Source organism: Scyliorhinus canicula, chromosome 14 (genome assembly GCF_902713615.1).
Source record: "Scyliorhinus canicula chromosome 14, sScyCan1.1, whole genome shotgun sequence".
Lineage (NCBI taxonomy): Eukaryota > Metazoa > Chordata > Chondrichthyes > Carcharhiniformes > Scyliorhinidae > Scyliorhinus > Scyliorhinus canicula.
This window is the reverse complement of record NC_052159.1, coordinates 12,348,130-12,366,725: the sequence shown is the minus strand read 5'-3', so window position 1 is coordinate 12,366,725 and position 18,596 is coordinate 12,348,130. Positions and strand designations below refer to the sequence as shown.

Here is an 18,596-nt window from a genome sequence, read left to right as displayed (position 1 = left end):
CCCCATGCTTATGATTGTACTGGACATACAGAAGATGGGTTGCCATAAAATTATTTTGCTCGTCGGTGCACACAGCTGTCAGAGGGATTCTTATTCTTTTGCGATGAGGCTGCAGGCTTTAATGTTTGCAATGGGTTTGATTGGCGATGAGCAGATCACAACTGAACTTCCACCTATATCACATGCCAATTCAATAATTGGTTCAACTCAAGCCACAGTTGACTAAACTCCAAATGATTTGTCTCGGGAGGGAAGGAATATACTCTGCTTTTTAAAAAAAATCTTTATTGTCACAAGTAAGCTTACATTAAAACTGCAAAGAATAAAAAACAAAGAAAAGTACAGCACAGAAACAGGCCTGTCGGCCCTCCAAGCCTGTGCCGACCATGCTGCCCGTCTAAACTAAAATCATCGACGCTTCCTGGGTCCATATCCCTCTATTCCCATCCTATTCATGTATTTGTCAAGATGCCCCTCAAATGTCACTGTCGTCCCTGCTTCCACCACCTCCTCCGGCAGCGAGTTCCAGGCACCCACTACCCTCTGGGTAAAAAACTTGCCTCGTACATCTCCTCTAAACCTTGTCCCTCGCACCTTAAACCTATGCCCCCTAGTAATTGACCCCTCTACCCTGGGAAAATAATGTTACTGTGAAAAGCCCCTAGTTGTCACATCATGTATATAATGCAATCATGTATATAATGATGTACACAACCTCTGACCAGCAGGGGGCAGTGTAAATCTACCATGTGACTCTGCACCTGGGGGAGTTGGGAGATAGTCGTGTTGGTGGACAGTCATACTTATAACATAATAACAATCTTTATTGTCGCAAGTAGGCTTACATTGACACTACAATGAAGTTACTGTGAAAAGCCCCTAGTCGCCACATTCCGGCATCTGTTCAGGTACACAGAGGGAGAATTCAGAGTGTCCAATTCACCTAACAAGCACGTCTTTCGGGACTTCTGGGAGGAAACCAGAGCACCCGGAGGAAACCCATGCAGACACGGGGAGAACGTGCAAACTAAGCGCAGACAGTGACCCAAGCCTGGAATCAACCCTGGGACCCTGGTGCTGTGAAGCCATAGTGCTAACCACTGTGCTACCGTGCTGCACACGGTTCTGGTAAAAGTAAGATTACATTGATTTTCAGGCCCAGAACTGATTTTACGAGTGAGGTGGATTGGGTGGGGTTTCAGCGATATGTAAGACATATCGGGACTCAATTAGCCTCAATCAGTCTAAGCAGGAGGTAGGGCAGCACGGTAGCACAAGTGGACAGCACTGTGGCTTCACAGTGCCAGGGTCCGAGGTTCAATTTCCGGCTGAGATCACTGTCTGTGCGGAGTCTGCACGTTCTCCCTGTGTCTGCCTGGGTTTCCTCCGGGTGCTCCGGTTTCCTCCCACAGTCCAAAGATGTGCAGGTTAGGTGGATTGGCCATGCTAAATTGCCCTTAGTGACCAAAAAAGGTTAGGAGTGGTTATTGGGTTATGGAGATAGGGTGGAAGTGGGTCGGTGCAGACTCGATGGGCCGAATTGTCTCCTTCTGCACTGTATGTTCTATGTTCTAAATTCTATGTTCAGATAATAAACTGGCAATCAGCATTAAAATTCCACTTGGGGTCAATGGAACAGAAAATGGAAGGGAAGGTTAAAAGGCAATGTTGGAACATAGGAATTAGGAGCATCAGTCGGCAATTCAGCCCTTCAAGACTGCTCTGCCATTCAATTAGATCATGGCTGACCTCTTCCTGGTCTCAAAACCACCTCGTTACCTGTTCTCCATATTCTTTTAACCCATTCTTTAATCAGCAAAGGTAAAAGGCACTCCAGACTGATTCACTACCATCGATTTTGCAATACCAGCCAAGGTGAAGTCGTACCACCCCCTCCATTCATTATTTCAACAAACATTGCAATCGCAGAATCTAGAATTTGAATATTGCTGAAAAGAGAGACATGCTGTCAAAGTTTTTCATCTTGAACTCACCAGGACAAACGCAAGGATGCCAATTTCAAACGAGAACAACAATTTTGCCCGAAGCGACATGCGTTAACAACAAAGGGCCTGATCTCTGCAAACAAAAGGAATATGTTCAAGCCTTGCAACTTTTTTCAATTAGCTGAGAGCTTGGGGAATCTATGGTTCCCCATTGCATTCAACAATGGGAACGCCTCAGCCAATCAGAGTTGACCAGCCAACCCTCACCCTAACCCTTTTTTCTTGCGGTGTAAATTGTTGTGAATGTTTAAAATTTGGCATTCTTTTGTTTGTCCTGATAAGATGGCAAGCTTCGACAACGGGCTTCTCTTTTAAGCAATCAAGAATTGTCGAGCGGAAAAGAATCTGCACAAATACAATCACCTGAAGCACATTACAACAGGAGAAACCTCCCCCCAGATGTTTTGTTCACAGAGACATATAATATTCTGAATACAGAACGTTGGCATTTTAGGAAATTGAAACATTTATGGTGTGGAAAGATAGCGATCCAATACTCTTGCTCCAGTGCATTTCACCCCATCTTACTTGCATTGGTCGACAGGGTCACCAACGTGTCATGAGAAGAAGGGAACAATTCCTCAGCAGACGACTGCCGAATGACCTTGGCAGATGCCCAGGAACTGTTGCCCGACAACCGGGAATGCGGGTCACACTCACAGCCAGAGACATAACAGTGGAGCCATGTCAGTCTGGGAAACCGATTCACCTTGACAGAGGCGCCTAAACATTGTGTGAGGAGCAAGAGATGCAAGCCATTGACGGGCAAACCCGTGACGCCCCAAAAAAGCAACGCAAGGTGGACAATCATTCTTTTGAAACAACAAGCAGTCATTGAAAGTCAACACGTTGAGAGTCCCATCAATCGGTAAATAGAGAAACTGATCCAGTCACTCACCTAAAACCCCGAGCCTGTAGTTGAGCGTTACGACAATGACATTTCCGTAACTTGCCAGAATGCTACCATCGATGAGGTTGCCAGTGCTTTCCATGTAGGAGCCACCATGAATGTACACCATAACTGGCTTAGGGCCATTGTCATGAATATCTGTAAGAAAATAAATAAGGTTTGGCCTCAGATACGTTTAGCCACTAAAACACAGGCGTGGATACATGGTATATGTGCATACTTACATACACACACAACCACACACGCACGCACACACTCAAACACACACACAACACACACATCTCTTGTAATGATATATGATGGAATTAACAGGAGGAGGATCAAACTGCTAATGCTCAATGGATTCACAGCATTCTTTATGGGCTAATATGGTCCATACATGCCTCCAAATTCCAAATGCAACGTGAACCTTTCCCTGACCATTCTTCCAATGAGACGGATTGTCGCACTTTCATGACAGATAGAAGATTGAAATGGGGTTCATGCATTAGGCACCAGTCCTCCCGAGATTTAATCTGTGTCGCTTTGTTACGATGAAGGGAGCAACCTGAAAACGTTCTCCTCAACATCGTCGATGCCATGGTCTTCATTTTGGTATGCCGAGGACATGGAAATTCCGTCAACTCAACCTTCGGAGCTTTTCCCCACCTGGCTCAGCCCGTGACTGCTGCTCAATGTGGAAGGAACTGAGAGAATGGACCAGGAGAATGCCAGGTCTGATACCGCCCCACCCCACCGCCACCACTACCATCAGACAGGGTGCCAGTTGGGGTTTGTCTGGTATCCATGTCTCAAAGTCAGGAAGGGGGAAACGTCACCCACAGATGGGGTGTCCCCCACTTGGAAAACTCTTTCTCGAATGTAGAACACACATGGATCCCCATGTGGTCAGATAGCCCACTGGCACCTCTCGTGTAGGCTCGGAGAGGTGAGGTACCAGAGGGAGGGGTCAAGAGGTGCGTGAGGGAGGGGGCACGGGGTGGTAGCCGCAGAGGCCTGCCACAGAGTAAAGTGGAATATCTGAAGGGGAGAGAACCACAAAGGAGGAACAGCTTACCGCACGACATAAAAGAAACCCCATTCACTTATCGCAAAATGCCCCCGCCCATCCACCACAATGGAGGTTTATTCTGTGAAGCAAGTCAGCATTTGGGATGAAGAAAAAAAGAGAGAGAAAAAAATACCTCAGGGCGCACACGGAATGTGCATGGCTTAAGTAAAGAAAGAAAAAAAATGGGTTGGAAAAACGTCGGAAGGTTGGTTCTCATGCATCGGGTGGGGGGGGGATGCGTGTGGGGAGGGTCGAGCACAAAAAAAATACCTTCATCTTCGCCACCATCATTACTGGTTATATCATCAGCGTGTTTCTTTGTGTTGGCTCCTAGGTTCAAGAAAAAAGATGAGGACAACAAAGGGAAAAAGAGAATTCAAAAAAACAGCAAAAGGTTTTCCCAAAAAAAGACGCTGAACATTCATTAAAAGAGAGAGAGAAAAAAAAAACGTCCGGAAAAAAAAAAATCTCAGTATTATATTAAGTTAGTGTAGTAAAAGCTTTGAGTTTTAGAGAGGCTTTGCCATTGCGAATCAATAGTTTCATCTGAAAAAAAGAAAGAGGTAACAAAGCGGGGCTCTCCGCCAGAAGGTCAAGAAGTTCATCGGCAAGAGATTGGTCTTTTTTTTAAGCACAGGATTCCAAAAAAAAAGAAGAACAATCAAGCAGTTAGAAATTTTGAAGCACAAAAATAGAAGTCAAGGATTGCTTTAAACCTCCAACTTTATCAAACAAGGGTCCTTCCACCTTAAAATAACCAACCACAACAGAAAGAGAAGACTTGAATTCACCACGGGGCCGGGCTGTCAATGGAAGCGTAAAAAACATTCTAACAGTATCCAGCAAAGGATGAGGTCCAGTCGGGCCCATTAAAAGTCATCGTGATAAATATTTGCATTTGCCAGTATTCTCCGACCACGAGACCGGTCCGGCTTTTTGAGCCGGCAGACTGGAATCTTCGGGATCAGGAAACAGAATCTGAGTTCCTCACTCAACTCTTTCAGAGCAACGAGAGGTGAAGGTTCGCAGTGAATCGTCAGTCTTCCAGCGCTGTTGCCAGCATGCCACCCTATCCTAACCCAGCCCGCGCCATCCACCTTGACAAGACAGAGGGAACCCGAAATACTTCAGGTGCCTCCGTCAGCATTGCCACATATATTTTAGATGATGTCCAGAAATCTTGGCCCAGAACAATGCTAACATCGCTAATCCCAGGACTCATAGGAGAGAAGACGACGTGAATCAAGAAATGGTGGCTGAGCGATGGCAGTCTTGAGTTTTAAACACCTAGGGATGGTGGGGAGGGTGAAGGAAGAAAGAAAGACTGACATTTATATAGCGTCTGTTATAACCTCGGAATACTTTACAGCGCTTATTAAAATACTTTACAGCGCTTATTTTGAAAAGTGGTGCGGAATTCTCCGGATGATTGCAGGCAGCGGGATTCTCTGGTCCCGCTGGCAGTCCGCCCCTGCCCGTGGGTTTCCCTGCCGTTTGGGGCAGCTTCAATGGCGGCTGGGAGGCCGAAGAATCTCGCTGGTCTCTGTTGTGATGTGGGAAATGCAGGGGTTAATATTGTACACAGCAAGATCCCGCAAACAACAACTGACCAGATCGCCTCTTTTTTTTTCGATAATGCCGGTTGAAAGATGAATACTGGGCCAGGGGTAACCCCAATGTACCCCATCATCTACCTGGGAGGGAAGACAGAGGCCTGGGTTCCCATCTCACCTCAAAGGCAGCAGCATCCAAAACGTCAGCTTCGATCGCCTGCTCAAGACCCTGGAAGGGGACGTGACCTCACGATCGTCTGACGCAAAGAGCCAAGTTCTGCCAACTGACCCATGGCTGACACATGGTGGGTGAGGGGTAGTGCTGGTTTGAGACCTTTGAGAAAGAATGCTTTGTTACAAAGATTTTTGTGACAAAGATTTTAGATTCAGTGCAATGAAGATGGAGGGGAACTGAAGTGCGTATTGGACAGGTAACATTTTCCTTATTCTTTCACGGGGGGGCGGGGGAAGGTTGTGCTTCACTAGCGAGGCCAGCATTTGCTGCCCATCCCTAATTGTGCTTGGACTGAGTGACTTGCTCGGCCATTTCAGAGGGGTAGCTGAGAGTCAACCACATTGCTGTGGGTCGGCAGTCACACGTAGGCCCGAGCAGGTAATGGTGGCAGATTTCCTTCTCTCAAGGCACAATGGTGAGTCAATGATAACGGTCACCATGACTGAAACTATTTTTAGGTTCAAGATTTATTAATTGAACAAATTAAGGGGCAGCACGGTGGCGCATTGGTTAGCATTGCTGCCTGACGGTGCCGAGGTCGCAAGTTCGATCCCGGCCCTGGGTCACTGTCCGTGTCGAGTTTGCACATTCTCCCCGTGTCTGCGTGGCTTTCACCCCCACAACCCAAAGATGTGCAGGTTAGGTGGATTGGCCACACTAAATTGCTCCTGAATTGGAAAAAATGAATTGGGTACGCTAAATTTATTTTTAAAAATTGAATAAATTAATTGCTGGTATGGTGGGATATGAACTCAAGGCCCTCGAGCATTAGTCCAGCGTCTTGATTCGTCCGGTGACATTGGGGGTTGGGAGGAGTTAGAAACAGCGGATTAAAGGAGTAATGGTAGCGAAACCGAAAGAAATAAGAAACGTTGGAATGGGGACAGTGAAGATTTGGAATGAGGTTATAAGATTCAACTGTGAATGAATAAGCAACCTAAAAGCCTGAATGGGAATCTTTCTCAACAAAGATCGGATACAGACTCTAATGAAGTGGAAATCCTTCATTTCCCTCAGGGTTAAAGGCCGAGTGAAAGAAAACTCTAAAGTAGTGCTCAACATCAGAGGTGCCCTGACACATGGACGTGCTTTTATGGACATGACATAAATATGGCAAGCAAAGAGGTAATCCCAGTAGACGAGCTGAGAGTCCAATGTTGCTGAAATACGCAATCCAATTAAATTGAACAATCAAATAAGGAAGATGGCGATTCTGAAACACTGGGCTGGAGTACTGAGGAGTCTCTGAATTCTCTTCACGCTGCCCTGTCGATCCATTAGAACACAAACCTGTAGCAAAATGCACCAGTCATTAGGGTTGCCGAAAGCAGGTTATACAGAATGCTGAAAATAAGCTACTTTTTGAAAGAAATGACCACAGAGGCCCATGTGTTACAGGAACATAGGAATTCGGAGCAGAAGTGGGCAATTCAGCCCTTTGAACCTGCTCCGCCATTCAATCAGATCATGGCCAATCTCATCCTGGTCTCATATCCACCTCACCACCTTTTCCCCACATCACTTTAACTCATTTTTTAAAATCAGAAATATATCGATCTCCTTCTTGAAACCATTTAATGATTCAGATTCCACCGCACTATGGGACAGTGCGGTCCACAAATTCACCACCCTTGGCGAGGAGTAGTTCCTCCTCATATTAGTTTTAAATCTACCGCCTCTCAACCTATATCTGTGACCTCTCATTCTATGCCCCACAAGGGGGAACATTTGGTCTACATTTACTTAATAAATCCCTTTTAGTATTTTATATACCTCGATCAGATCCCCTCTCATCCTTCTAAACTCCAGCGAGTATAAGCCCAAACGGTTCTCGCTCCTCATACGTCAATCCTTTCATCCCTCGAATCAATCTGGCGAACCTCCTCTGAACTGCCTCCAATGCCACCACATCCTTCCTCAAATAAGGAGACCAAAACTGGACACAATACTCCAGATGTGGTCTCACCCACACCCTATGCAATTGCAACAACACTTCCGGTCCTTTTGTAATAAATGTTAACATTCCATTTGCCTTTCTAATTACACACTGCACCTGTATACCGACTTTCTGCAATTCATGAACAAAGGCACCCAGATCCCTCTGCCCAGACGCATTTTGAATCTGCTTTTCATTTCAGTAATAATTTGCTTGACTATTTTTTCTGTCCTCCCCCATTGATAGCTGTTGCCTGGAGCTCAAAAACATCAAGGCAGTGGGAATGCCAAACAGGCCTTTCCTACCTCATCGTGAGCAATTAATTGTCCATCATGTGGTTGACAGGGCAATTGAAGGCTGGGAAATAGTGAAAGGTCTGACCTAAAGATCATGGGCACCATTTAGCGGCTGCGTCAGCCGCAGACTCAAATCCCGTGATGGCTGCTAAATCTCGTAAGAGACCAAATACGGGATTTGCATCGGCGAGATTTCGGAACACTATCTTCCCGGGACCTCCATGGTGATGGGATCAGGTTCAGACCCAGTAAGGGTGAAAACCCGATTGACATGAATTTGAATCCATTCTAAAATACTCAGCCTGGTTTACGTCACATCTTCAGCCCTCATTGAATCTTCCCACCCGCCAGTTGATGTCACGCTGGCGCGAATTACCGCTGCTTTTTATGAATGGGATCCAGACGTCCAGGAAGGAGGTGGGCACATCTGTCTCCGCCCAGCAGCAGGAAGTCCCAGGAGACAGAGTACACTGCTCAGCGCCAGGGGGCTGGAGGAGTGGGCCCGAGAGTATCTGGGGAGTTGTCTGTAATGTTCCTCAGCTTATTGCTTATGACTTCTGTTGCCAGCGTGCGGAACCCCCCCGGCTCATGTCTGAGTGAGGTTCAACCCTACATCCCTTTGTCCCTTAGCTCCAGAGGGGGATTAGGGACGAGGGTCCAGGGTTCACTGGTCTGCTTCGGCGCAGACCAGGTGTCATCGACCTCTCAACTCTCCCAGCGTCCTGCTCATATTATCCCCATTTTTATTTCTGCAGGAGAAGCTCGCCCACAACCTCCGCTCGAGAGGGGGATTAGGGACCAAGGTCCAGGGTTCATGCCAGTGTCCGACCACTGCGAATGATGGGGAGAAGCGCTTTGCCACAGGAAGGAGGGTTGAGGAATGTGAGGTGTTAAGGTGGTGAAGAATAATATTTAATGTTCAGATTTTACAAGTGATAATGACTCTCAACTGCCTGTGCCTAACCTGACCCGTGCCCATGCTGTACCTCTACAATTCCTCACACTTGCGAACCCTCCCACTAAGTCCAGGTGTGTTCCCAGGATGCACATCAGGGGTGTAGGATGCCACTTGCCTTCCACGCCCTACTGCTTGAGATGCCCTTGGTGGGCTTTCTCTGGAGGGCCAAAATCTGGAGGGCCCCGGCCTAATTTCGGGTGGCACTGGTGTTGCCGCATCACCATGTTCTGTCCACCGCGTCTGAATGGCATCAGTTTCAGGAAGGGGGTATTCAGATTGGCTGGTCACTCCCAGGCCCTCCTGGGTGGAAGGTCCCAGGATGGGTTCCAGCGACTCCCCCTCCCTCCGGGTGCTTGTGAGCACCTGGATTATCCATGGCATGGACGGACAGCTGGAGTGAGTTACAGAGGCTTCAACACCATCTGGCGTTGCCAGTCCTGGAGGCCCGCCATTGTCTGAAATCATGTGGTTGAAGCCCGCAGCCATGGTCCTCAGAGATGGAGCCATGCTTTGGAGTTCTCCCGGCATGGATCTGACGCCTTGTACCAGGCTTTCCATTGCGGACGGCACCCTTACAGCATTGTCCTGAGTGCCACGTATCACCGGCAACATCTCCTGTGACAAAAGGCTTTGGGACTCCCCCATTGCCACGCATCACTGGCAACATCTCCTGTGACAAAAGGCTTTGGGACTCCCCCATTCGGCCATGTAATCTCAGTAGTGTCATTGACACCCCCTCCTGGTATCCCGGCCCTACCTTTGCTGCTCCAGGAGCTGAGGGCTGAACGTATCCAGAGGCACGGCACCTGGTTGGGGCATAGCTGGGTCCAGGGGTCCGGCAGACCTCCGACTGTCCGATTCCCTGGGGTGTTCCTGTCTCCACCTGATATCCTTCAGAAGCAGTGTGGTGCTCACCAGAAGGTGACCCAGAAGCCTGCCTGCTTATTTCGCCCAGTGAAGTGTGTGTATCTCTGATGGTGGATTGATAGCTGTGACTCTTCATCCGTTTCCTCCTTTGAGATATCCTCCAAGATGGTGTCGAGGATGGGCAGGAAGACACTGCTGGTACATGGGCCAGACTCTTGGGTTGATGTTCCTGCAAGGCAAGGGACATGGCTTCAGTACATAGCCTGGTCAAAGGTTCGGATTGCACAGAACTCACTTGAGACAGATCATCTGGTTGCCGGTGCGGTGGTTCCTCACTTTCCTTTCGCAAGCCCACCTTGCTCTCAGCCCAGGCCTGCTCCTCCCCTGCTCCATGGCCCTCCTCTCCTGGTACGGAATCAGCCTCCTCAGCTCGGGCATCCCGTCACCCGTTTTCTCTCACTCGCGGCGGTTGTGGGCGAGCTTCTCCTGCAGAAATACAAATGGGGATAATGTGAGCAGGACGCTGGGAGGGTTGTGAGGTCGACGACACCTGGACTGTGCCAGAGCAAGGAGGAGTTGGGGGAGGGGTCTAACGGATGCTGGAGGTATATCGTGCCCTGGGGCCCTGCGAGGTGGAGGCATGTGTGATCGGTGACATTCCGGGGGGAGAAGAATTTGTCACCTTTCCGGATGGCCTCCTGCCAGCCTGAGGGCGGATTGTAGGCCGCCTCCATTCCACAGCCTGGGACCTCCTTCATAAGTCAAGGAGCTGGTTTCCTCACTGCCGTCCTAACTGACTGAATGAGAGCACGTGCTGAGGAGCTATTTAAAAGCAGCTCCCCTTCATTGAAGTGCTCAGATGACCACCGGGGTGGGAAAATCTGACAGCGATTTTCACGCGGACCCCCCGGCACATGTCTGAGTGAGGTTCAGGCCTACATTCCTCTGTTCCTTAGCTCTCAAGGGGGATTAGGGGCGAGCGTCTCGGAGTCACTGAATCATGCCAGTGACCTATCACTGCGAATGATGGGGAGAAGCGCTTTGCCGCTGGTAGGAGGCTTGAGGAATGTGAGATGTTAAGGTGGTGAAGAACAATATTTAATGTGGAGATGTTACAAGTGATAATGACCCCCCCCCCCCCCCCCCCCCCGCCTGTTCCTAACCTCACCCGTGCCCATGCTGTGCCTTAATTCCTCACACTTGCGAACCCTCCCACTAAGTCCAGGTGTGTTCCCAGGATGGACGTCAGGGTTGGAGGATGTCGGTTGCCTTCCACGCCCTACTGCTTGAGATGCCCTTGGTGGGCGTCCTCTGCAGGGTCAAAACCTGGAGGACCCCGGACTACTTTCGGGTGGCACTGCTGTTGCCCCCGTTTATGCATGTTGCCCACTGCACCTGAATGGCATCAGTTTCAGGAAAGGAGGATTGAGATTGGCTGGTTTACACGTTGGGCAGGGGGGCCGGGGAGAGAGGGTGGGAATATTTTGATCAATGCCCAGGTTGCGCTCTTTCTCGCCGAAAATGACACTTTGGGCGCGGTCTTCGCAAAAGGGAGAAATTTCCAGAGCGAGCGCATTTAGCCACATGTTTCCCAGCAATCACAGTGTTGAGAAACCTATAGCTGTTCAATGCGACTCGCTTTCAATAAGGAGCCTAAATGGGTAACGCGCGGCCAAGGCCACACAGGGCCTCATTTTTTACAACGGGGAGCTCCACTCGCCGGAACTCCCGTTGTAGTGGGAGGCCCCCCCCCAAAAAAATCCCCGACCTCCCTCCAGTCTGAAAGAAACATGGGAGGCTCCCCCATTCACCCCCCAACACCCAGACCGGGAAACCCCGGCCTGATAGCGCACACAGAAATACCAGCTTGGCACCACCAGGATGGCATTGCCAGGGTGCCTAAATGGCACCAGAAATTCCAGGGTACCACCCTACCCAAAGGGTACAGCTGGAGGCCTCTGATTCCCTCAGAGACGCCCATGGACGCCATCCCATCTGGTCCCCATTTATGGGGACCAGTACCAAACAACACTCAGCCATTGGTCCCCAAGGCAAAGGGATTGATTCCCAAAGCCTCAGGTACCTCCGGAATTTGCACATTAGAGTAAGGCTTGCTGCCTCGCTCTGATATGCAGATTTGTCAAAAACGGATCCCCCCCCCCCCCCGCATTGTTGGCTGGATTCCTCTTGCAGCATCTTGCCAGATTGCGTTGAATCGTGCGAGGTGTTGTGAGCCGGGTAGATCCCAGGAGCGGGGTCTCCCGGCTTTCACCGGCCACTCTGCGCCCCAGCGAGCTGCTTTTCCTGCGCAGGGTGGCCGGAAGAATGTGGCCTTTGTCATTTTTTGGGAAATTCCGTCCTTGTGTCAGAACACACACTCAGATATCCATCCAGGGCTCGGTAGGAAACAGCAACTTGCTGTTGACCAGGGCCTCAAAACATAAAATCTCCCGAGGTGTTTCACAGGGGTGTCAGTTGGCAACATTCAACAAGACCCGTATAAAGAGACATTCCCCGTGACATTCCGGCCAATCCGCGGTAGGCTTTCCTGCAGAGGGTGCGGCGATCTGTTTAAATTCCTGTTGATTTTGGCGGGACTGGAAGATGCCACCATTGGGAGGGACTGGAAACCCCCTCACCCCACTTAGCACAGGTGACCAAAATATAGGCAAAATGGGCATCTCTGAGGAGGGAGATCGAGGTAGAGCACAGAGCGGCTTTCGGTAGGCAATCAGAGGTGGGGTCGGCGGGGGGGAGGGGTGCGGAAATCGGGAGATGGGCAAGGAGACCAGATTTGGAGAAGCGCAGAGATCTTGAGACAGCAGGAGGGCGCCACTGAGATGTGGAGGAGGTGATGCCCCGGGAGGGGTTTGAACCGTAGGCCGAGAATTTCAAAATCAAGTAGGTGCCGGACTGGGAGCCAATGGGAGCCACAGGGCTTTGCGAGAGTTGAGAAGCCTGCAGCAAACGAAGGTGGTATTTTTCCCGATGGGTGGTGGGAAGCAGTGGAGGGTGTTCATTGATTCTGGAGGCATCTAACGGAGTGGATGTGACAATCCCAGCAGTAGGCGGGCTGAGGAAGGGGGGCAGCGACAAGAAGAGTTGAAGCAGTCAGTCTTGGCGAGGGTGACGATATAACGTTCACCTCTGGGTCATAGAGCAGGATGAAAGTCAACAAGCAGACACTGCCGACGTTCCACGGTAACATCTGGGAAACACCTAGCTGAACCAGCAACAGGATGTTGACTGGTCGTTTGTGCTATTGTGCTGTCTTTTCCTGTGATGGCAGAGCCAGCATTTATTGCCTCACACCAGAAATGTTTTCTTCTTGAACTGCTATAGTCTGTGTGGCGAAGGTGCTCCCGGAGTGCTGATAGGAAGGGTGTTGATCCATCAGCCATGAAGATCCAGCTGGTTAAACTCCAAGACTAACCCTATGCACGTTTGGCAGTTGTACAGCCAAATGGGAGGTGTTCCGACAAGGAGCGAGTGATAGAGGAATCATGGAATCTCTACAGTGCAGAAGAAGACTATTTGACCCATCGGGTCTACACCAACCCTCTGAAAGAGCACCTTACCTAGATCCACACCCCCTATCCCTGTAACCCCACCTAACCTTTGGACACGAAGGGACAATTCAGCATTATCAATCCACCTAACCTGCACATCTTTGGACTGCGGGAGGAAACCGGAATACCCGGAGCAAACCAACGCAGACACGGGGAGAACGTTCAAACTCCACACAGTCACCAAAGCCAGAATTGAACCCGGGACCCTGGCGCTGTGAGGCAGCAGTGCTAACCACTGTGCTACCGTGCCGTCCCGTATGGACCAGCAGAAATGCTAAAGATTCTTGGCAGATTTGTGGGTAAAAGCCACAAGTCTCTGATTGCACACAATATACAGCACAGAAACAGGCCATTCAGCCCAACCAGTCCATGCCTGTGCTAATGCTGCATTTAAGCCTCTTCCTATCATTCACATCCAGCTCTATCAGCACAACCCTTTATTCCCGTCCCCCTCGAATGCTCATCAAGGATGGAATTTTCCTGACTGTTGCAGCAGGCGGTGGGGGCCGGACAATGCGGCGAGACGTATGACGAATGTAGGATTTTAGATATATTGGATTAACAACAGTTAAGAGATAAAAGCCTGGGTTAGAGTGTGTTTGACTAACTTCTGCAGTATTGGTTTATTAAATAATCTTATTTTGCAAGGCCATAAAGCTTTTAGGATCCAGAAGTGAAATTGACCAGAGTAATGTGTCTTCAGCCTGGGTTAATGAACTTTTGTTTCACTATGGGGAGTCCCTGGGGAGTTAATGTGTTTTCAGCCTGGAGAGATTATGTAATTGCTGGGGGGAATTCAAACCTTTTGAGAAAGCATTTTGAGTTGAGTTCTAATCTGGACACGCTTTTATTTTGCTTTCACAGTAGGATAGTTAAAAAAAGAGTAACGATATTTAAAGCAGAGCAGACTTGTCTGAGGACAAGGAAGAATCTGAAACAAACCAGTTGAAACAGCTTTCTGAAGACATCCAGCCAGAGTCTGCAGGGCTTATAACAGGAGCCAAACCTGTTCTGGAAATCAGTTTTACTCTGCGCTACTGGGGTACAGGATGGATTGAGAACTACATGTTTTTTTCCCCTTTTCTTGTTGTTTAATTGGGAATATAGATTGTAATTAAGGATATTGTATTTACTGTATTGAGTACTATTGCTTAAGGGGTAATTGTAAGCTTGGTGTGTTGTTAATTAGTTTAATTTTGTGTCAATAGTGAAGTTTTGTTTTAAAATACCAAATTCCCCATATCTTTGCGCAATCACTCCTGAATCGAAGTATTCTTTTCGCATAGTCTTACAAAAATAAAATAAAATATTGGGGTTTCAGCCCAGTATCTCAGTCACTGTTGGGGTCTAGGCTGGGATGGTAATAAACATTCAAATGTCAGTTTACATCGGCGTGACCGGGAGATCCCACCGGTAGGTCAGGGCGAAAAATTACGGCCCACGTTTCCCTCTCAACGTATCAATATTATTCACCTCAACCACAGCCCCGTGGTAGCAGTTTCCAAAGTGGTATCTTCTGAATTCACCATTGGATTTGTTGATGGCTATCTTTTAATCGATGGCCTCTCGTTGCGCTCTCCCCCTCACAAGAGGAAACATTCTCAGTGTCCCCTCTCCAACAAAACCTGACAGAATTTTAGAAACCTCGATCTGAGCCTTCACCTTTCTGGGGAAGAGGGAGGCAGCCTGTTTGCCCTTTCCTGATAGGTACTGGACACCGTTTTATTTTGCTTTCACAGTAGGATAGTTAAAAAAAAGTAATAATATTTAAAGCAGAGCAGACTTGCCTGAGGACACGGAAGAATCTGAAACAAACCAGTTGAAACAGCTTTTTGAAGACATCGAAACCCTCAGTGGGTGGGAGCGGGTCAAAGCCTGAAAAGGTTACCCCCCCCCCCCCTCCCCCCGCCGACTGCTGTCCAGTGATCCAAGCCCACAGCCCTCAGACACTGGAAAACTAATTGCGTGGGTGTCTCAGTAGGATGAGAGCATGTTCGACACACAGGATTGGACAACCTGCCAAGATTTCTTTGTCCAAACTGCCGGTTACTTGGTCAGCACGCCCAAAGGGTTACCAGGACCAGTGCCATCGTACTGCAATCTGAGTCACGGCCCATCGGGGAGGAGCTGTGGAGCCTGGAGGAAGAAAAGGTCAGTCTGTTTCCATATTTTTAGGTTTGGTGACAGCTTTTGAAGTGCCAAGACCGGACGAGTTGATTCCCGATGGAGTGTGCAGATTGGGCAGGAATCAGCGATTTTGAACAAAATTCCTTCTCTCCCGCTGCCACCATAACTCTGCTGTTACATGATAGAGCAGGAGGAAAATCCCACTGAATGCATATGGATTGGGACCAATCATGGGTGGAACGGTAGCACATGGTTAGCACTGTTGCCTCACAGCCTCAAGGGACCCGGGATCGATTACCGGCTTGGGTCACTATCTGTGTGGAGTTTGCATGTTCTCCCGTGTCTGCGTGGGTTTCCTCCGGGTGCTCCGGTTTCCTCCCACAGTCCAAAGATGTGCAGGCTAGGTCGATTGGCCACACTAAATTGCCCCTTAGTTTCCAAAGGTCAGATAGGGTTACGGAGATAGGGATGGAGAGTGGGCCTGGATGTGCTCTTTCGGATGTAAACTCAATGGGCCGAATGGCCTCCTTCTGCATGATAAGGATTCTGTGACATTCTGTGTTTCCTTGCTGTCCCAGCTTGAGCCTGTCTAAGTTCGGACACCCTGGGCTGGATTCTCTGCCGGCTGGATTCTCCGTTGCGTCGGCAGCACGCCCATAATGGTGGGTTTGCCGGCGGCGAGGGGTGGCCACAATGGGAAATCCCTTGGCAGGCGGCGAGGACGCACCACCCAGGAAAACGCAACTGGCTGACGGGAGAATCCCACCCCCTGTCTAAACATGCATCCTACATTACATAGCTGCCTTCTTTACAGCCCATTTTAATGGCCAGAACTGTGGCTAGGATGCTATCATGTCCCACACTGAAATCAATAATCTGCATCAGTACTGATCCTTATAATCTTCAGTAGTGTACTCAATAGTTGAGATAATCTCAATATTCAGTCTGGAGCAGAAATTTGATTCCTTGCAGGGTAATGGGACCAGCTTCGTAATAAAGAAATACTTTCATATAACAATGCTTAGGAGCGTAGGACCTCCCAGATCACTCTACAGCCAATGAGTTGATTCCTGAAGTGCAGTTACTGCCGTCATGCAGGAAGCACAAACAGTTAATTTGTGCACAGCAATATCCCACAATCAACAATGAGCTAATTGACCAGATAATCTGTTCCTTCATGATTCTGATTGTAGGCTAATCATATCAGCACTTATCATCTTCACGTTTAAGACAGCCTCTCACTATTGGCTTCGGCAATCTTTCGTAATTGACCACAGCAACGGCGTGTCCTGTAATTTGAGTGGTAGTAAGTACCTGGGCACTTCATGCCCATTGAGAACATAGAGAAGCTAATTAAGGCTCTTTACCGGAACATTTCCCCTTCTCCTGGTCAAATAGGTGTATAATGCGTGTGAAAAATTATCACTTTGCTTAATAGTCTCCAACTCAGTCAGCTGAGGCATTCACACAGCTGGTTCCTGTTTGGTGGGCTATTGAGGATCATGTTGGCAAGATCCAAGGCTTTGGGATCCAAATGAATGTCCATGAATGCTGCTGGCGGTTAACCACATAAACCCTTGCAGAGACTATGCGTGTAGAGCATTGTTAAGATTCCATGTTTGTTCAGCCAGTATCACACTTGCTGGGAGGGCATTGGTCTGCTGAGCTCCCAGCTAACCTTGGCACGTCTCTCCACTTCCCACGAATTAGCCGGACTGGCTGGTCTCACCCTGGTACAGAATACCTCAGATCTGCCTGGACTATTTTCTGTAAAGGGCTGAGTTAATTGTAGCTTTCCTTTGCCAGGCCTGTCACCTTGGAGCGCTTAGAATGCCAAGAGAACCTGTGATTTTCTATGGTGAGTTTCTATCCTTAGGAAGGTAAATGGCACTGGTGAATTATAGCATGGGGGGGGGGGGGGGGGGGGGGGGGGGCGGCGCCACGGTGGCCTAGTGGTTAGCACAACTGCCTCACGGTGCTGAGGGTCCCAGGTTCGAATCCCGGCCCTGGGTCACTGTCCGTGTGGAGTTTGCACATTCTCCCCGTGTCTGCGTGGGTTTTGCCCCCACAACTTAAAAGTTTGCAGAGTAGGTGGATTGGCCACGCTAAATTGCCCCTTAATTGGAAAAAATAATTGGGTAATCTAAATTTTAAAAAAAAATTATAGCATTGGGAGGAAACACTTGCCAGTTGTGAGTGAGGATAAGTGAGGCACCCGTCAAATAAAATTGAACCACTACCGGTGCGGGCATGGTAGTTAAGTCACTGGAATTATTGCGCAGAAACTCACAGAAATGTTCTGGGAACCTGGGTTTGAAAGCCACCACGGCGGCTGGATAAATTTGAATTCTATTAAAAAAATATGGAATTTTAAGAAGTGCAGTGATAACCATGGAACCATTGTTGATTGATGTACAACCCATCCCATGTCCTTTGGGGAAGGAAATCTGCCATCCTTACCTGGTCTGGCTCACATGCAGTGTGGTTGACTCTTAAAATGCCCTCTGAAAGGGTCTAGCAAGCCACTCAGTCCAAGGGCAATTAGGGATGACCACCAAATGAAATGAAAATCGCTTATTGTCACGAGTCGGCTTCAATGAAGTTACTGTGAAAAGCCCCTAGTCGCCACATTTCGGCGTCTGTTCGGGGAGGCTGTTACGGGAATCGAACCGTGCTGCTGACCTGTCTTGGTCTGCTTTCAAAGCCAGCGATTTAGCCCTGTGCTAAACAGCCCCTATTCAGTGTCCCCCACATTGCATGAATTAATTTTTAAGAAGTACCTCTGTCCAAATATTTGGGCTTCCATTGCTTTGAAATTGGATTTCACAAGTGTTGTATTTTACACCTCAGTGATATGCAGAGATTTAAAAAAAAAATAATTGAGTACCCAATTATTTTTTCCAATTAAGGGGCAATTTAGCGTGGCCAATCCACCTATCCTGCACATCTTTTGGAGTGTGGGGGTGAAACCCACGCAGACACGGGGAGAATGTGCAAACTCCTCACGGACAGTGACCCAGAGCCGGGATTCGAACCCGGGTCCTCACCGCCGTAGGCAGCAATGCTAACCACTGTGCCATCGTGCTGC

At 48.7% G+C, this 18,596-nt stretch overlaps 1 protein-coding gene across 2 annotated transcripts in view; it reads right to left on the bottom strand.

The window, feature by feature from the left end:
* The window catches only part of nlgn4xa (neuroligin 4 X-linked a), a 307,693-nt gene that overhangs the window by 191,993 nt on the left and 97,104 nt on the right, over positions 1–18,596 (bottom strand). Inside the window, exons 3-4 of one of the 2 annotated variants that reach the window (XM_038818165.1) lie at positions 4,238–4,297; positions 2,905–3,054 (exon numbers count right to left, since the gene is read on the bottom strand). In XM_038818165.1, coding sequence (XP_038674093.1) covers positions 2,905–3,054; positions 4,238–4,297 — 210 coding nt within the window. The remainder of the gene's footprint in view (positions 1–2,904; positions 3,055–4,237; positions 4,298–18,596) is intronic. The other variant, XM_038818166.1, reaches the window with a different exon arrangement.